This window comes from Salvelinus alpinus, chromosome 16, assembly GCF_045679555.1.
Source record: "Salvelinus alpinus chromosome 16, SLU_Salpinus.1, whole genome shotgun sequence".
Lineage (NCBI taxonomy): Eukaryota > Metazoa > Chordata > Actinopteri > Salmoniformes > Salmonidae > Salvelinus > Salvelinus alpinus.
In genome coordinates, this window is record NC_092101.1 from 35987156 (window position 1) to 36005956 (window position 18801).

General features: G+C 42.2%; 1 protein-coding gene across 6 annotated transcripts; it reads right to left on the reverse strand.

Moving 5' to 3' along the window:
- Nucleotides 1-822: 822 nt before the first annotated feature.
- Nucleotides 823-17357, reverse strand: LOC139541422 (leukocyte elastase inhibitor-like). 6 transcript variants are annotated; one of them, XM_071346066.1, is made up of 7 exons: nt 17339-17357; nt 4438-4620; nt 3605-3742; nt 2772-2889; nt 2315-2457; nt 1848-2015; nt 823-1405 (listed from the first exon to the last, which is right to left on the reverse strand). In XM_071346066.1, the coding sequence occupies exons 2-7, from the start codon at nt 4600-4602 to the stop codon at nt 998-1000; spliced, it is 1140 nt and encodes a 379-aa protein (XP_071202167.1). In that variant the 5' UTR covers nt 4603-4620; nt 17339-17357; the 3' UTR covers nt 823-997. The 6 variants fall into 6 exon arrangements, with proteins under 6 accessions (XP_071202167.1, XP_071202161.1, XP_071202162.1 ...); XM_071346060.1 differs by lacking the exon at nt 17339-17357 and adding an exon at nt 5798-5920; XM_071346061.1 differs by lacking the exon at nt 17339-17357 and adding an exon at nt 5801-5913.
- Nucleotides 17358-18801: the final 1444 nt, after the last annotated feature.

An 18801-nucleotide genomic window follows, 5' to 3' on the forward strand; every position in this document is an offset into this window, starting at 1 on the left:
GTTGGGGGATCGATTCCCAGCCAAGTCATTCCAAAGACTGTAAAAGTGGTACCCGGTGCGTCTCTACTTGGCACTCAGCATTAAGTAGATAGATTGGGGGTAATCCCCTGCGATAGACTCGCATCCGGTCCAATGATTTATATATATATACTAGATTTTGGCACTCCCTCCACCATTGTAAACAATATTTTGGAAGCTATACAATTAATTTATGAATGTCTAAATTTGTTTTTGACACGTTTATTCTATTACTGACACCTTCATGCATCTTGTTTATATTATGTGAGCTAAACAAACATAAAATAAATATATAAAAACATTTTTGTTAAAGTATAATTTTATAAAGTTTTGTTACTGTCCCCACAACAACCAAATACTTACATTAAATCTTGTCTTTGAAACATTTAAATTAAATACTGTAGAATTTCATTAAATCCTATGGAGGACTGCTTCTTCTGAGGAGTGTCAATACGGCCAATCGGTGGCTTCAAAGCCTCTCATTGGCCAATACACAGCATCAGCAATACAGGGTTTATACACATCATTGGTCCGGTCCAGGGGGTGTACTTGTACATCAAGCTGCCTCATGCCACAGAAACAGGAGGTAGGCTCATGAGCCTATGAGCCATTCCGGCTCACACAAGTCAAGGCTTGTGCAAGGCTACTTACTTTACTACATTTCTCCAGCCCCTATTATCTTAAACCCCCCCGCCAAAATAAAAAAAAGTAGAGTGGTGACCAATTTGTTAGTTGAATCTCAGAATCATAACAATGTTTAAGGGAACTAAGGTCACACACAATGATACTGTCCAAACAGACAAGTAATTTAGACATTTTCCTTTATTTGGTTTTATAGTGGATTAAATCAAGTGCTGATGGAACTAGCTACCTGGCTAAATTTGACACATTTACAGAAATGTTGATTGATGTTAAATGTCCCTGTCAAATAAATGTTGTAGATGATGTTAAATCCTCTCTACACATTTTAACTATTATTCTACTGAGGAGAGGAGAACCTCCCAAGGAAGAGGATGCTTTTGGTCTTATTGTGCCTGATGAAGAAGAGGAAGGGGTGGTCAGCCGTGAAGTGTTCCTCTCGGAACATACAGAACGCTATCATCCCAGCAGTGGCGGCTGCAGCCTCCGTCCCCTCCTCGTTCACCTCCACAAAGGCCTTATGGGCCACCGTAGACAGGAAGAGACCCCCCTTCCCATTCATCCCAGACAGGTCGGCCAAACCCCCGACGAACACATCCTTCATGCCCATCTGGACCAGGGGATCATTCAGCTCGTAGTCCTCCTCCAGTTTGAACTTGGGCAGATGAACTATGATGTCCGTGCCCGTGTCCATGTTGGACCTGGTGGTCCACTCATCCAGTTTCTCCATGGTCAGCTCACTCTCCAGCTAAATGGTACACAGAGTTAAAACACAGTCAGTATAGTGAAAAAGAGTAGCGTTGAAACACAGTTAAAACACAGTCAGTATATAGAATAAGTAGCATTGATAACACTCCATACATCAGATGATAAATGATACTGTAGTTGTGTTTTCAGCAGCCTACCCGGGCCTGACCCAAGTATACCACCTAGTGGCAAATGATGCGCAAAAAATGCTGACTTGCATTGATTTTGGGCCACAAATTCTAAAATGTTAGCATTTGGATACAAAACCAAAGCATGGATTGCTGTCATACCTTGTCCATCGGCTGCTTACAGAGTAAGGAAACCAATGTCTTTTAGTGTAGGGAACAGAGGGACAGGGAAGCGAACCCTGGTCGCTGGTGTGAAAGGCAAACACCCCACGCATCAATCAACTATGCAGTTATAGGAGGCTGTGTACAGTATACCTTCACTAGAGGATCAGATCCGTCAGTGGCCTCCTCAGGCAGCAGGACAAACATACTGAGCTCCTGGTCCACATAGGGAAGCTCCACGATCTGGAGGTTATAGTCTGGGACGTAGTTAAAGGGGAACTTCTTCATCTGGTGCATCATCTGAACTGGCTTGCTCTCACTCTGAAAAATCAGATTATTATAGACAAGGAGAATGAGTTCATCTGAACAATATAACTCCCAATAGGCCTATACAGTATAACTTGAAAGTTTGTCTCTTGGATGACGCATAAATGTGTCAAACTTGTGCCTGTAACACTGCTAAAAAGAAGGCCCATGTGAAGCGAGCCTTTGAACCCTTTTTGGTTTTAAATAGCACCATATCTTCTAGCAGTTTAGTATATAGTAAATCCTTATATTATAATTCCATTATTTCATTACTGAGAATAAATATCTATCTAAATATTACTGCCAATATCCACCTGGTTTAGTTTGAAGGTCATCTCTTTGGTGTCTTTCTGGTCAAATCTGTTCAGCCAGTTTCCTTTGAAGTAGATGGCATTGACTAGAGCCAGCCTTGTCATACCACTGACTGTCCCTTGCTTCAGCAGATCTTTGATTTTATCTGTAAACGCACACACGTGCGCACACACACACACACACACACACACACAATTAAACAAACGAAACCAAAAGCAGCTCTGAAACCAGAGGTCCCATCTGGCATTAATGCTGTCGGTAGGCATAGACAGATTTATTCATCACATGTTCAGTTCCATGTTAGCTGATCCTGATTACAGATCTGATAGTTGCTGTTTTTCAATCTAATGTGTGTGTTGTTGTATTTTTGTTGTCCCCCCCAATGTATTGCACTACACATTTCCCAACTGGGATAATACATGTGAATGGTTAACTGATTGATATAGTAAATGATGATACTTTCTGTCTGCTGCTCCACCCAGCTGTTGATCTGTCCTCTGGTCTCCTCTGCTGCTCCGAGGAAGTCCACTGCCTTCATATCTGCACGGTAGAACTTCTGGGTGGATTCTAAGAACTCCTACATCAGAGTGAAACAGTTCAATAAAAGTAAAGAGAAGTACAGTAGAACTTCTGGGTGGATTCAGACAGCAGACAGTAATAGCACAGTCAGTCTCAATAAATCCATTTTCGCACAGGACTAGTATTACTAGAGAACGTTGGGTGTCATTATTACCCCTGTATGCCTGTAAATGTAATAAGATTGTATAGATTAGTAGAATGTCTGGGTGGATTCTAAGAACTCCTATGGCAGAGTGAAACAGTTCCATAAGATTAACTAGCCTCATGTACGCAGATGTATAATTAAGCATTAAATCCCGAGGGGGGGTATATGGCCAATATATCACGGCTAAGGGCTGTTCTTATGCACAACACAACGCTAAGTGGCTGGATACCTCCCTTGCCGTGGTATATTGGCCATATACCACAAACCCCTGAGGTGCCTTATTACTATTATAAACTGGTTACCAATGTAATTAGAGCAGTAAAAATAAATGTTTTGTCATAACTGTGATATACGGTTTGAAATACCACAGCTGTCAGACAACCAGCAAACAGGGCTCAAACCATCCAGTTTATAATCAATAGTAAAATGTATTAATTGATTGATAATATAATAGCAAATGTCTGATTTGCAGGTATTTTGTCCAATGCTATACCGAAGCAAAATGAAAGAGGACACATGTAAAGGGACTGTTACTTGCATGAAAAGTATAGTTTATAGTGAAACTCACGGTCAGGAAGTTGCAGGTCTTCTCTCCATACAGACGGTTGGCCAGTTTCAGGATGTAAGTTGCAGAGGGAGAGTTGATATCTGCATTGAGTGTCTGGAAATCTGTGTGAATGTCTTTGGTGAAGTTGAATGACAGAGCCTGGGGAAGATTCAGAGAAAAGAAAGATGATTATAATGACGATGATGATGACATTGATGATAATAGTGATGATGATTATAGCGATGATAATGAATAAAGCTTGGACTGTGTACATAAAAGGTAAAAGAGTGCAGAGTACCTTTCAGATACAAACAGACAGTCGTGATGCCATGTACGCTACTGTGGATTTACAGCTTTGCTTGGATTCTGACTGACTGAGGGTGTGCTTCCCAAATGGCACCCTATTTCCTACATTGTGCACTTCTTTTGACCAGGGGCAGTTTCCCAAAAGCCTCTTAAGGCTAAGTTCATTGTTAGAATGGTTATAATGATGAACTTAGCCTTAAGATGCTTTTGGGAAACCGGGCCCAGAGCCCTATGGTCAAAAGTAGTGCACTACATACGGAATAGGGTGCGATTTGGGGCGCAGAGGGGAGTAACCTGTGGGTTTATAGCCCTCTCCGTGGTTACTAGGTTGCTGTGTGTTCCCAGAGGTATATACTGCTGTGCTACAGTCTAAAGTACAAGCTGAGCAGCTCTAATCAGTTTGTCTTCTACATATAGACACACACCCTGTCACGTTATCAGATGTCTGGAGACAAGTACAAAGCTTCATGTTACCTACTATAAGGGTGTGTGTGTGTGTGTGTATATATCGCTCTCTCTATGCAAGTGTGTTTTTCTCTGTGTATTACCTTTGCCATCTGAGAGGCTGTGTCTCTTTTAGCCCCCAGGTAGACCATGGCCAGAGCTGAGCTGATACTGAATGGGGAGATGAAGATATTCCCTGTGTTGGTCTGACCCAGAGTGCGGTACAGCTCCAAGGCAAAGGCTGTGTTAGAGCTGCTGAGAGACGCCATGGCTGATGACTGGTCTGTCTGGAGAACGGATGAAAGCAATGTTTGACATATGCAGTGGTGTAAAGTACTTAGGTAAAAATACCCCAACAAACTACATAAGAAGTATCTGTACTTCACTATTTATATTTTTTACATTCCTACTTTTTACTCCATACATTTTCCCTGGCACCCAAAAGTACTCATTACATTTTGAATGCTTAGCAGGACAGGAAAATAATCTAATTCACACACTTATCAACCAAACATCCCTGGTCATCCCTACTGCCTCTGTTCTGGCGGACACACTTAACACATGATTGGTTTGTAAATGATGTCTGAATGTTGGAGTAAATAAAAAACAAGTAAATGGTGCCGTTTGGTTTGCTTAATATAAGGAATAAAAAAGTATTTTTACTTCTACTTTTGATACTTAGGTATATTTTAAACCAAATACTTTTAGACTTTTACTCAATAGTATTTTACTGGGTTACTTTTACTTGAGTCATTTTCTATTAAGATATCTTTACTTTTACTAGTAAACCAAAATCTTGAGGGGTCTGTCAAAAGTTTTGCTCCTAATCATATTCTCTTTAGTTTGCACTGTATATCCTACTCAATGACATTGGCAATAGTGAAGTGGCGATGGTAGAATGTAATCATACATTTTAATTCGGCACTCTGTGATCGCATATCAATTGCTATAGAAAAGGCAAAATATCCATAAATAGCCTACATTATTCTAGTCGGGAGCAACCAGGAAGCAGAGGATAATGTAACTAAAAAGATATTCAACAGCTGAAAGCAAAACTTAAGCAGTCAAATCACACAATTTGTGTTGTTTTTTGGATTAGAAAAAAGTATATACACCAACCATTCTGCTTCTCTCTGTGTGAAAAGATCGAAAATGCGCAGTTCCAGTGAAAGATAAACAAAACAGAAGTAAAGACCGCAACTACGCCTTCCTCCTGAGATAACTACAAAAAAGCGTTGTAAATATGCCGCATTATCCCAAATCATTTAGCGCGTCTTTTATATATCATACTCACTGCTCTACTTGTGCAATAAAACCGGGTGGGGACTTGGCCTTCAGCCCACTGCCCCCATTGGTTCTCGAGGTGGGGACTGGACAGGCTTGTCCTGAATTACATGCTAATTTTACGGAAGTCAGTTCGCCTATTGATAAATGACATGTATTTCTCACCAGGCTACTACTTACTACCTGCTGGACGTGTGTTCCTCTGGAATATCAACTTTACAGAGATATAGGCCAAAGATGATGGATAAATGAAGATGTCACACTTTTCTTCTTCTTCTTCGGGATTTTGTTGGCGGATCGCGTCTAATTTAAGGTGCATACACCGCCACCTACTGTACTGGAGTGTGAGGCCATTCATGGCCTACCTACATTAAATTCTTCGTGAAACGGTACAATATAATTGGAGAAAAGGAAAACTGACTTGCCTAGTTAAGAGGTTAAATAAAATAAATAAATAAAAACTGGCCTAGAATCATCCTTTACATCCTCGGTCCGAGGTGGTCCTCACTGCAGGAACTTCATCCTCACTCTCGCCAGGTTCCAAGTCTGAGCTACTGGAACACGTATCCCTCTTTGCAGTTGACGCCAACCTTCCTTTCCACACTCCTACACAGCACCTGCCGCCACATCTAATTCATCTTCACTCTCGTCCCTCTCCATTTCTTCAAGTTCTTCCAAAAGTTCTGTGAAACCCTTCGTTCCATGTTTCTTCAACCATTTCTGCTGTTCTCCTTTTTGTCTTGTCCATTATCTTCTCGTTCACCTGATCTTTTAGAAGACCTGTGTAATCCCCCACTCCATGTTTATTAATAATATGCTCCACTTTCTTCCTTATTTCCTTTTCTCCAATCGCTCCCGTTCTCCAAACATTTCTCCCTGTGCAATCTCTCCAACGCCTACCCCTTGTCTTGAGCACGCGCAGGCATAAAAGGTTACGGTTCACTGCATGCTATTTGTGGAATCAGATGTCCCACTCAGACCGTAAAATGGATAGGTTCCGGTCCGGGTAGCTCTGCCATTGGCACCAATCAATGATGTATATAGATCTATCTATAAATAATGGGGCCAAAGTGTGACATGGAATCAACATTTCATAATGGTTTGAAACAAAAATGAAAAGGATTTTCATACATTTCTAGATGTACTTAGAGGAATAAAAGTGAATATATGCAAATTGGCCCGACATCTTTAAGCAGGTTCATAAAGACATTGGCATGTCAAATTCAAGGAATTTCAGGGACTTATTCAAGCACTTCATTGTACTTTTCAAGGACGTTAATGTTATAGAATTGTGTCATTTCTATAATTGTACATAGGGCATAGTATAGAACCCCCCCAAAAAAGCATGCAATAAGTGTCCAAAATGTAGGCCATCACCACTCAGAATAATGAGCGGTAGTGCGTAAAAATAATCTGTCCTCGGTTGCATCACTCACTACTGAGTTCCAAACTGGATCTGGAAGCAGCGTCAGCACAACAACTGTTAGGCGGAAGCTTCCTTAAATGGGTTTCCATGGCCGAGCAGCGGCACACAAGTCTAAGATCACCATGCGCAATGCCAAACATCGGCTGGGATTGGTGTAAATCTCGTCGTCATTGGACTCCGGAGCAGTGGAATTGCGTTCTCTGGAGTGATGAATCACGCTTCTCCATCTAGCAGTCAGACAGACGAACATGGGTTTGCCAGGAGAACGCTACCTGCCCGAATGCATAGTGCAAACTGTAAGGTTTGGTGGAGGAGGAATAATGGTGGAGGAGGAATCATGACATTTAGACGATTCTGTGCTTCCATCTTTGTGGCAGTTTGGGGAAGGCCCTTTCCTGTTTCAGCATGACAACGCCCCTGTGCACAAAGCAAGGTCCATACAGAAATGGTTTGTCGAGATCAGTGTCAAAGAACTTGACTGGCCTGCATCTAGTGGAAAGCCTTCCCAGAAGAGTGGAGGCTTTAATAGCAGCAAAGGGGGAGCCAACTCCATATTAATACCCATGGTTTTGGAATGAGATGTTCGACTAGCAGGTGTCCACATACTTTTGGTCATGTAGTGTACGGTAGCCTACACATCATACATATGTAGCATACACAGCATATCAAACAAGCAAAACACAGACAGGCAGTCAATATTGATTTAAGGTTATTTTTTCATCATCATTGCAAACATTGGCTAAACAGGGGGCAGCCTGCTGGCTTTATGGCAGCATAACTATAAAGATTACATCACACAGAACCCTAATTGTTTTGCCGCAATGCAATGTGTAGACTGAGTCTTGCTTGTGTTACGGCAATATCCATTACAACAAACCGAGAAGGTTGGAGCCTTCATATACATTTTTGGAACGTTCGTTGAAATCGCAGCTGTTCAGAAATATGAGGCAGAGACATAGGCTACATCATCATATCAATCAAATTGGTTGAGGGTTCAGAAGAAGGTGAGTAAAAAGAGAAACGTGAATGTGTGTGTAAAATAACACATGCATAGAACATGATTCAGATACTTAACACAGCGCCCCTTGTCTGTCATCCAGTTTATACATAAATCATTGGCACTAATGCATTAGCCAACAAGCTCTCACAGTCTCACGTCAGATTTAGACTTTCATCCATGTTTCTCAAACGTCAAATTTCGAAGGTGTTCCAAACGTCAAATTCCTAAGTGTTAGGTTACTTCTCTTTATCCTTCCAAGGTTAAGTTTAGGTATTAACTCCAAATTCTTAAGATTAGGCATTAACTCTGAATGGTTGAGGTAATCTAAAAAAAATTATATCCCTGGATTAGAACATGCAACCTTTGTAACCAGAGGCAGATGCTTACACCCAAAAGCCATCCCTGCCCACAATACCTTAACAAAGCCAAAGCCTACTTGAAGGTAACAGCGCTCACTGTCGCCCCAGTGGCCGGTTTCCATGTCATCTCTCGACATTCTGAGACGTGGATGAACGTCAAATACTGACTTGTATCACGGATGACCTGTCTTGGATTAGCATCAGGGTCTGGTCTGCTTAGTTAATTGAACCAGAAATAAGGAGCGAGTGACATGCGTCATTTCCTCTTCAGTCTCTGATACAGATTATCCAAACAGGAGCCTCTTTCCTGAATATGGCCCAGGGAACACTTGACACCCAGGTTGAGTTTTTAAAGGGACATTCCAAAATGTTCAACCTTATATTCATTATCTCCAGGACCACCTCATCATCAGCATATGTGAAATGGTGAGCTTCTACGTTTTGTAGTGTGGGTCTTGACTTTTTAATGATTAACACATACACAACTTCATAGCAGTCAGAATAGACAGACGCCATTGCCAGCCACACCTTGAAAGAACCCACCATTACTGTGCAGCCAGGTGACTTTTGTCCCCTCAAGTACATTCCTGCCTCCTTGTACACCCACACATAGGCGGCATGTGAGTTTCTGTCTCTGTCCTGTTTCGGTCTCCACCCTTTTCTTTCTTATCAGTCACTCCTAAGGAGGTAACCTATGGCAACCAATGGAGAACAAAGATGGCTGATTCTCTCTATCAATGCCTCGCCCCACCCTCCCTTTCCTCCCCTCTCTCTCTCAGCTGAGGTCACTCTTGCTCTCCCACAGTACCGGAGCTCTCCAATAGTCTCACTGTAGACCCAAAGGTTTTAGACTGTCAGCCCTCTTCAGGAATTAGGACTCAACACAGACACGCAGTAGATAAGGGGGAGAGGAGGGAGAGAGGAGGGGAGAGTTAGGAGGGAGGTAGAGAGAGAGAGAGAGAGAAGGGGAGGGGAGAGAGGGAGGTAGAGAGAGAGCGAGACGAGTGAGAGACAAGGGAGGCCAGGCCAGAGGAGGCCAAACAAAATCAATCATAACCCATGAACATGTCAGTTGTGGTTTGCTAGCGTGCGGAATGATCAAGCTGGAATGAAGATGTTCCAAACCTGTCATTTCTGATATGTTCCACATTCTTACTCTGACTATTAAACACATACCACACACAGTATAGAGAGACAGATGTGTTTAACTTGAAAATGTACCTCTTTCCTTGATATTTGTGACGACAACCCCCTACAGTGTCATTTCAAGATGTGTATCCACGGACATGTCCACTAGAGGGAGTCCTGTACAAGAGTGTGATATGTATTGGTACACCTTGTTGGACATGATGCATGAATGAGCCTCTGTCAGTCTTCTGGGTCAAGATGGCCTGGTTCGTCCATTATACCTTTCAAAGACGATGGTCAGAATATTGTACATGATCCCCTTACCCTTTATCGTTAGGGGGGCAGGAGGTGCGTTCCTCTTAGAATTTGTGCAGACTGCGTACATTAACAAAACCCTCGGACTAAAGCACAGCATATCCACATTACTGGTTCGCGGATCAACTGTTTGTTCACCCGCACCCTGCCCGCAATTGCTAATAACCCATCTGCAACCGGCCGACTACACGTGATAAAGTGAAAATATGACGCCCGCACCCAACCATAACCAGCAAATAAAATGCGCTATAGGCCACAGACTGCAGAACTATTTTTTGACAGGGGGTTCAGGATTTTTAGTTGTTGCCTGATTTAGATATGTTTCTGCTTATAATTTCCAACATTTTGGTAGGTTATTTGTTACTCATCTTGTCTAGAATTAGATACACGTAGCTTCTCTTTTGTTGTTATATGTTGCCCTAGAAGGCTAAATAAACCCTTGCTCAACAGAATAATGTAATAGATCGATAGAATGAATAATTCAATCTAATTGACAGTCAAGTTCTCTCTGTCATCTTTCGTGGAGTAAAGATGTTTAGGAACTGGGGAGAAAATGCAATAAAGCAACAAAAAAAAAAACGGGAAAGAGTTTCTGTGCAAAATGTCCAAATGACGCTTGACAGGTTGTAAGGAAAAATAAAGCAGTGAAAACGACCCAATGTGTTTCTGATAATATTTCAGTTCGGCTTCGATGCATATTTTATGTGTTTGAAATACGATCAGCTTTTATTATACTTCTATGATGAAGACAGCACCTTTACAGATGGTATCTAACTGAGCATTTCATTCTCTCAAGATGCAGAAATAAAGAAAACATATTTCTCCACTCCTGTTCCCAAGTCCAAATTTTGCCTACATTTGGTGTTTAATTTTACTGAAATAAATTATTAATTCTGCAGGAGTTATAATTAAGGCTATATCGCTATTTGCACGGGACTAGTATTACTAGAGAACGTTGAATGTCCGTTATTCCAGAGGCGAAATCTTTTTTAAGATACATTTTGCGATTTTCAATTAATTCGCAAAGTCGATACATGTAGGTCCTATACATATAGTCTTTGCGCAGCACTTCGTGCAATTTATCGAATCAGTTATTGTGTGCTTGCTCAAACCGCGAGCAACACCTGTCAAACTCAGACATTTGGAAGACTTGAGTAAAGTTGGCAAACTACCCTGTGAGTAAAAGCAAGATAAGTGCTACAGACATCACATAGCTCGTGCAGGGTCCTTTGAAAAGAACAGCAGCTACACTACCACTGCAAAAATGGCAGTCAAAAGTTAAAAACTTTGAATGAATTTTGGGGATGTTATATTGGGAGGAACAATACTCACAATGGGGGATAAAATCAACTTCGGATAGGTGTATGTTGATAGCCTGATTCCAGACCTGTTTGTGATGTCTGAACGAATGACAATGAGTGACAAGGAGATGACATGACAGACAGATCTGGGATCAGTCTAGTATGGTGGTGAGGAAACTACTGAAGATTCATCAGGATATAAACACGATCCCATGTCCATTCTCAAAGAGTGTCTGACGTTTTGAAACAGTCCTCATTGTTATTATGGCTTATGCATGACCCTGCTGAGATGCATACAATTCAGGCCTATCATAAGGTCATGTGGACAGCACCTGGGATTCTTCCTTGTTTTAGTTATTTAACTCCCAACGTCCTCTAACAGGGGACGTTTAGGGACACCCTGATCTGTGTCTCACAAACACACTTATAAGCTCCCATCACAAATGACTAAACAAATAAAGGCCTACAGATGACTCTATCCCCTAAAGCCTGGCAATTAGGCTGCTGTAGAGTTGACACAATGCTGTGACACCACGAGACACAGGTGCGTCTCAAATGGCACCCTCTTCTGTACATAGGGTATTACTTATGACCAGGGACCATAGGACTCTGGTCAAAGTAGTGCACTATGTAGGGAAGAGGGTGCCATTTGAGACGCACACAGTGAGGGAATAACAGACTAAATCCGGTAGTAGGCTAGGTAGTGGAAGAAAACACACCTACTACTTCAAACAACCAACAAAACGTTTCCTTGAAAGAGAATAAACAAGTACATGATGATCAGTTTGTTCCAGAATAACAGTGAAAGAGTTAAGATAAAGCCAAACTCCAGGACAGCTTACCTGTTCTGAACATCAGTCTGTAAGGACAGGCTAGCCGTCTATATTATACCACAGGAAGGTTATTAGAGCTCTAGGACAGCTTACCTGTTCTGAACATCAGTCTGTAAGGACAGGCTAGCCGTCTATATTATACCACAGGAAGGTTATTAGAGCTCTAGGACAGCTTACCTGTTCTGAACATCAGTCTGTAAGGACAGGCTAGCCGTCTATATTATACCACAGGAAGGTTATTAGAGCTCTAGGACAGCTTACCTGTTCTGAACATTAGTCTGTAACGACAGGCTAGCCCATCTATATAAGACCACAGGTAGGTTATTAGAGCCTCAGTCTTAACCTCTCTGGTTTAAGTTATCTGCACCAAGTGTGTGTGTGTGTGTGTGTGTGTTTGTGTCTGCGTACGCGCTTATTTGTGTGTTACTGAATAGTGCTTGAGGTGAATAGTTCAGGGTGGGTCACTGGGCACTACAGCTCACCGAATGTTTATGGAATTAATCTCCCTTTAAATGGTCTGTAGAAGTGAATGTCCTCTTTACAAGAAACTGAATCAGGTGCTGCGTGTTTGATACAACTGTTGAAATCTCTCTAGTGACAGGAGTGAGTTGTGTCCCAAATTGCACCCTCTTCCCTATGCAATGCACTACTTTTCACCAGTTATAAAGGAAATAGGGTGCCATCGGGCCCTGGTCAAAAGTAGTGCACTATATAGAGAATAGGGTGCCATTTGGGACGTAGCCAGAGACAGGTGCCTGTGGTGCCCGAGACCTCATCCTGTAGTGACCACCGTGTATTTCTGTCACCTAGTGCGCCACTGCCGTGGAGTGTCACTCAGATTTCTGTGCCCATGCATCAAAACGTTTAGTCTAACGTCAGTCAACGGATTCAGTGGAAACGATACACACTCTTACCACAGAATCACACAGGCTAAATTTGAAGTTCATATCTGATGATGTCAGTGCAGACTAGTAGGCCTTTCCTAACCAAGAGTGGCGATCTCAACCATCAGCATCAAATAGCTGTGGCATATCAACACCTCACTTAAAGTGGCACGCCAGTCTCCTTTTCACCTCATTTAACACCTGACTTAACAAAGGCACATCTCAATAGGTGGTCCAGGTATGTCATGACAGTGGGGGTGGGCCTTTCCTCTTTTGTTCTCTATTGCTCCTCTAATGTTCCTCAAGCAAGGGGGAGGCCGATGACATCATGACTTCCCATCAAACCAACTCACTGAATGCCCTACTCCTTGAAGTTTGCAATATTTTTCTACGCTTTAATGTGTGTAATTTACTATATTTAGAGAAAGGGGATACCTAGTTGCACAACTGAATGCATTCAACTGAAATGTGTCTTCCGTATTTAACGGAGGTCTGCTTTAATCGACATCATCAGCACCCAGGGAGCAGTTATGGGGGTGAACTGCACTGCTCAAGGCCAGAACAGCAGATTTCCCACCTTTCCAGCTTGAGGATTCAAACCAGCAACCTTTCGGTTACTGGCCGAACGCACTTAACCGCTAAGCTACCTGCCGCCCTGGGATATCACTTCAACAGGAAAAGTTAAAAAAATCACAGGAGGACGTCTTTAAAGATGCCCTATCAAACTTCTGTATAATTTCAGCCAGTAGTTTTGGTTCTGGTGCTCACCAGCCAAAAGCGGTCCCTGTTTTTTGTGTACTACGTCTTCAAATTGTGTACTACATCCATTTCGTATGATATGTTACAAATCCAATTTGTACTATATGTTACGAATTTGTTGTTCTTATGATCGTGGAGTGCATCTTTAACCACAGACATGCGGTATCAAAACACGTCTTATTTCCCAGATGGCGCAGTGGTCTAAGGCACTGCATTGCAGTGCTAGCTGTGCCTCCAGAGACTCTGGGTTCGAGCCCAGGCTCTGGCGCAGCTGGCCGCGACCGGGAGGTCCATGGGGCGACGCACAATTGGCCCAGCGTCGTCCGGGTTAGGGAGGGTTTGGCCGGTAGTGATATCCTTGTCTCATTGCGCACTAGCGACTCCGGTGGCGGGCCGGGCGCAATGCGCGCTGACCAGGTCGCTAGGTGTACAGTGTTTCCTCCGACACATTGGTGCGGCTGGCTTCTGGGTTGGATGTGCGGCTGTGTTAAGAAGCAGTGCGGCTTGGTTGGGTTGTGTTTCGGAGGACGCATGGCTCTCAACCTTCGTCTCTCCCGAGCCCGTTTGGGAGTTGTAGCGATGAGACAAGACAGTAACTACTAACAATTGGATACCATGAAATTGGGGTAAAAAAAATTAAAATACACATCTTATTTCACACCACAAATTATATCAAATCCCTGCATTTTAGTATTTGTGGAAGATATAAACCCTAGTCCATGCATGCATGCACAAAACATGGTCAGACAGCTTTCATGCTCAGACTCAGCGTATCCAACACACACACACTGCATCTTAGTGCTAGAGGCGTCACTACAGACCCTGGTTCGATTCCAGGCTGTATCACAACCGGTCGTGATTGGGAGTCCCATAGGGCAGCGCACAATTAGCCCAGCGTCGTCCAGGTTAGGGTTTGGCCGTTGTATGCCGTCATTGTAAATAAGAATTTGTTCTTAACTGACTTGCCTAGTTAAATAAAGGTTAAATAAAATACAAAATAAAAACACACACAGAGCTGTGACCTTCTGATAGATCCCACATGAATCTGTCCTACTGCTTCTGATGGAGATTCCAGGCAAGATTAAGTACAACCACTAGCAAACTGTGTCAGGTTATACTGTTTTTCATCTGTCAACACACAGACAAACACACACCCATGCCCCCCCCCACACACACAAATTCAGTGATTTATATAGTGCAGCAATGCAGACAGTTAACACGCCATCTCAGGTTCCACATGCATCCAGAATACCATACAGTTAATATGGAGATCTATAAATTGCTTGAACTAACTGTAGGCTCCACAGCCCCAGCCAGACCTGCCCCTTGAGGGGCTCAGTGGCGCCTGCTGCTGGTGCTTCTTGTCTTGACTTATAAACTGAATTGCTGTGGCCTAGGGTTGTTCAGCGGTCTAAGCTGCTGTCTCTGACACACACACTGCTGCAGCGTGGGTTTGATTCTGGCACCCTAATATTTCAGCACAACTCCCCTCTATCTTTCCTCTCTATCTATCCTATCCAATAAACAGAAAATACAAGGAGTGGGACTGCTCCATGCCTTTAAAAAAACGAATAGCATTGCTCTCTCAGAACTGGGCAACAAGGTTATAAGACTCTCCAATGAGTGTTCTCTAATGACCTGTATCATTTAAAGTGCTGTAGAGAAATTAAACCCATCTGACGTTGTAGCCCTTGAAGACTAAACTTCTAAAGAATTTAGAAGACATAAAAATACAAGATATCGCATTCAGTAGAAACATAGGACTTGTCATGCATATCATACTGTAGGTGTATCATTCAGGACAAATCCAAGCAGTGTAGCATATGATAAGCATGACATCTTACAGGACTACCATACACAGAGCCTCATGACCAGTAATACTACAGGATGCCACTATAACGGACACTAATTAACGTTGGGCTATCTTTAGTCCGACCACAAAGGCAAACATTTATCTCAATGCCAAACACAGGGGCCTGGAGAACAGCACTGCTAAACACTGTTGGGTTGGAACAGATCTGTATGTCAGAGAGAGACAGAGTTAATAAAGGCTAGTGTTACGAAAACAGCGAGAGATAGAGAGAGAGAGTGATAGAGGACATGAAGAGGGAGGGGGCGCAGAGAGAAAGAGACAGAGAAAGAGGTGTGCGAGCGAAAGAGAGAGAGAGAGAGAGAGTAGAGATATTTAGAAAGAGAGACAGGTGTGTGCATGTGTGAGAATGAGAGCTAGAGAGAATGAGGAGATAGAGGTAAAGGGAGAATATATAGATTAATAGACATGGGGGTTTAGAGCAGTGAGTGCCAGTGACCCTTGGGGTTAGAGGTTGTCCAGCTGGACCATAAAAGTACTAAATATACTGAGGCCAGGTGGAGGGGGCCTTCCCACTCATAGCTTTATGAGCAACCATTAACCTTATGGGTAAACCTTATGGGTATCCTTATGGCCAACTATCCTGCACCCATTACACATAAACCATGACCTATAGAGAAGCAATGCATGGGTAAAATCAATGGGAAAGCCAAGCCAGAATAAAAAGCCATACTACATACACTACAGTTAAAACGTTTGGTGGTCACTTAGAAATGTTCTAGTTTTTGAAAGAAAAGCAATTTTTTTGTCCATTAAAATAACATCAAATTGATCAGAAATACAGTGTAGACATAGTTAATGTTGTAAATGACTATTGTAGCTGGAAACGGCTGATTTTTTATGGAATATCTACATATGTGTACAGAGGCCCATTATCAGCAACCAATATTCCTGTGTTCTAATGGCACGTTGTGTTAGCTAATCCAAGTTTATAATTTTAAAAGGCTAATTCATCATTAGAAAACCCTTTTGCAATTATGTCACAGCTGAAAACGGTTGTTTAAGAAGCAATAAAGCTGGCCTTCTTTAGACTAGTTGAGCATCTGGAGCGTCAGCATTTGTGGGTTCGATTACAGGCTCAAAACGGGCTGAAACAAAGCATTTTCTTCTGAAACTCGTCAATCTATTCTTGTTCTGAGAAATGAAGGCTATTCCATGTGAGAAATTGCCAAGGAACTGAAGATCCGGTACAACGCTGTGTACTATTCCCTTCACAGAACAGCGCAAACTGGCCCTAACCAGAATAGAAAGAGTAGGAGGCCCTGGTGCACAATTGAGCAAGAGGACATGTACATTAGAGTGTCTAGTTTGAGAAACAGACGCCTCACAAGTCCTCAACTGGCAGCTTCATTAAATAGTACCCGCAAAACACCAGTCTCAACGTCAACAGTGAAGAGGCGACTCTGGGATGCTGGCATTCTAGGCAGACAAATTATGTATGACATTGTGGTTACAATAAAGAATGTAGCCCATCATGCAAATGTTTCCTATTAGCAGGACACAATACTTTTTATAGCCCGGCTACTGTTGTGAAAATCCCTCAACTTGCAATGTATTCGATGCTTAATTACTCCAAAGTGTTACATTTCTAACTCAAAGCAGCATTTCTTCATCAACATCTTTATGCCTTCGTTAATCTTCTTCCTTTTGTTCTGTAGCAATTTTGATGCAATTGCTCAAGGGCCATGGTTGATTCGTCTGTTAAAATGACGTTATTGAATGTCTCGCCAGCTTTGATCAATGCCTGGGCCTGCAGAACGCAAAGTTCTTTGTCAGACGAATCATTGGGTCGAATCTACAGAAATGTTCTCATAATTAAAATATATATATATAAAACATATCTTACCGAGCATTTCCATAAGTCCACTCAAGTTTCTTCAACTGTCTTCTGACTGTGATTAGAGCGATGTTGATGTTGTGCCATGATGCCAGCAGATTCCAGACTGCATTTGCAGATCGCCCATCATCTTCATTCATCAGTGAGTCAATGGCTTGAATAGTCATTAACTCACTCACAGGTTGAAAAGGGCAAGGAACGAGATGGAGTCACAATCCATGCCAGGCACACCTGTGAGCTCTGGAACTCCACCTCCAACAGGCAGAGTCAACATACAGTACAGTACGTGGCGGGTTCGTCAGGTTTTCGGTTCACCCTGACATTTCCATTCCTCTTCTGACAACAGAACTTGACCAACAGCTCACCAGGCACAGCAAGGGCCGCCCGGACCGTTATGCTGTTCTGTTATTCCTAGGATGTGTAACCGAAAAGAGATACCATGAGTGGACAGAGAATGTGGACAAAGAATACATAGCCTTCCCGCTGTGGACGTCTATTTCAACACCGTTTGGCGCTGCTCTGAGACAAGCATGGAAAAACGAACATTTTCAAATATTCCATGATATTCTTAAGATACGTGTTGACTGAATAAAAGCAAGTGATGTCTGCTAAATAATCAAGCTAGGTTTCTCCAGAAATAAATAGTTCTAAATAACAAACTGGCTTTATTTACAAATTAGTGAGAATGTCTCACCCCATGTTCAAGAATGGCCTTTTTCCTCTCTCACTCTAGGTTAAATGAAATACAAAAAATCTCCAAAATATCATTACTTTTTAAACAAAGCGATTATTACTAATTAATTTAGAATTATATAAAAGCCCCTTAGATATTCTCAGAGATCCTAACGTAAAATGCCCCTTAAATATTAATATAGAGTCCTCCAATCCTCTAAATGTAAATTATTGTCAGAGAATCACATCATTGAAAAAAATATTTTTAGATATACTGTTAAATGGTGTAGGTCTTACTTATTTAAAGAGCATATTGAAGTTAGAAGCAAAAGCCTACAAATAATTTAGCGCCGTTCCGCGCTGCTCTTGTAATGAATACTCATGGAGAACGTGTAGATTGACGCGCAAAGCGCGGCAGGTGTTAATTTCGCTTTCGTAGAAGGCAGGAATCGTGGTTGCAGGCAATGGTTATACACAGGTAGGTAAACAGGCAGGTGAATCAAAACTAGGACTGAAGGCTATAACTGGTTCTCACAAATGAGCTAGGTAAAGGCTTAGTAGATTCAAAACGAGCAATACCTCACAAAGGCACAAACATAATGAACTGAACTAAATAAGGAGCTGATGAGACCAGGTGAGTAACTAACACAGGTGAAATCAATGAACAAAAATAAAAGACAGGGCTATGTTCAAGAACACAAAGAAACTGGGCTACGTTCAAGAACACAACAAAACAGAACACAGGGTTGACTAAGAAAATAAATACAGAACCTTACAGCTCTGAGGCAAGCATTGGGACT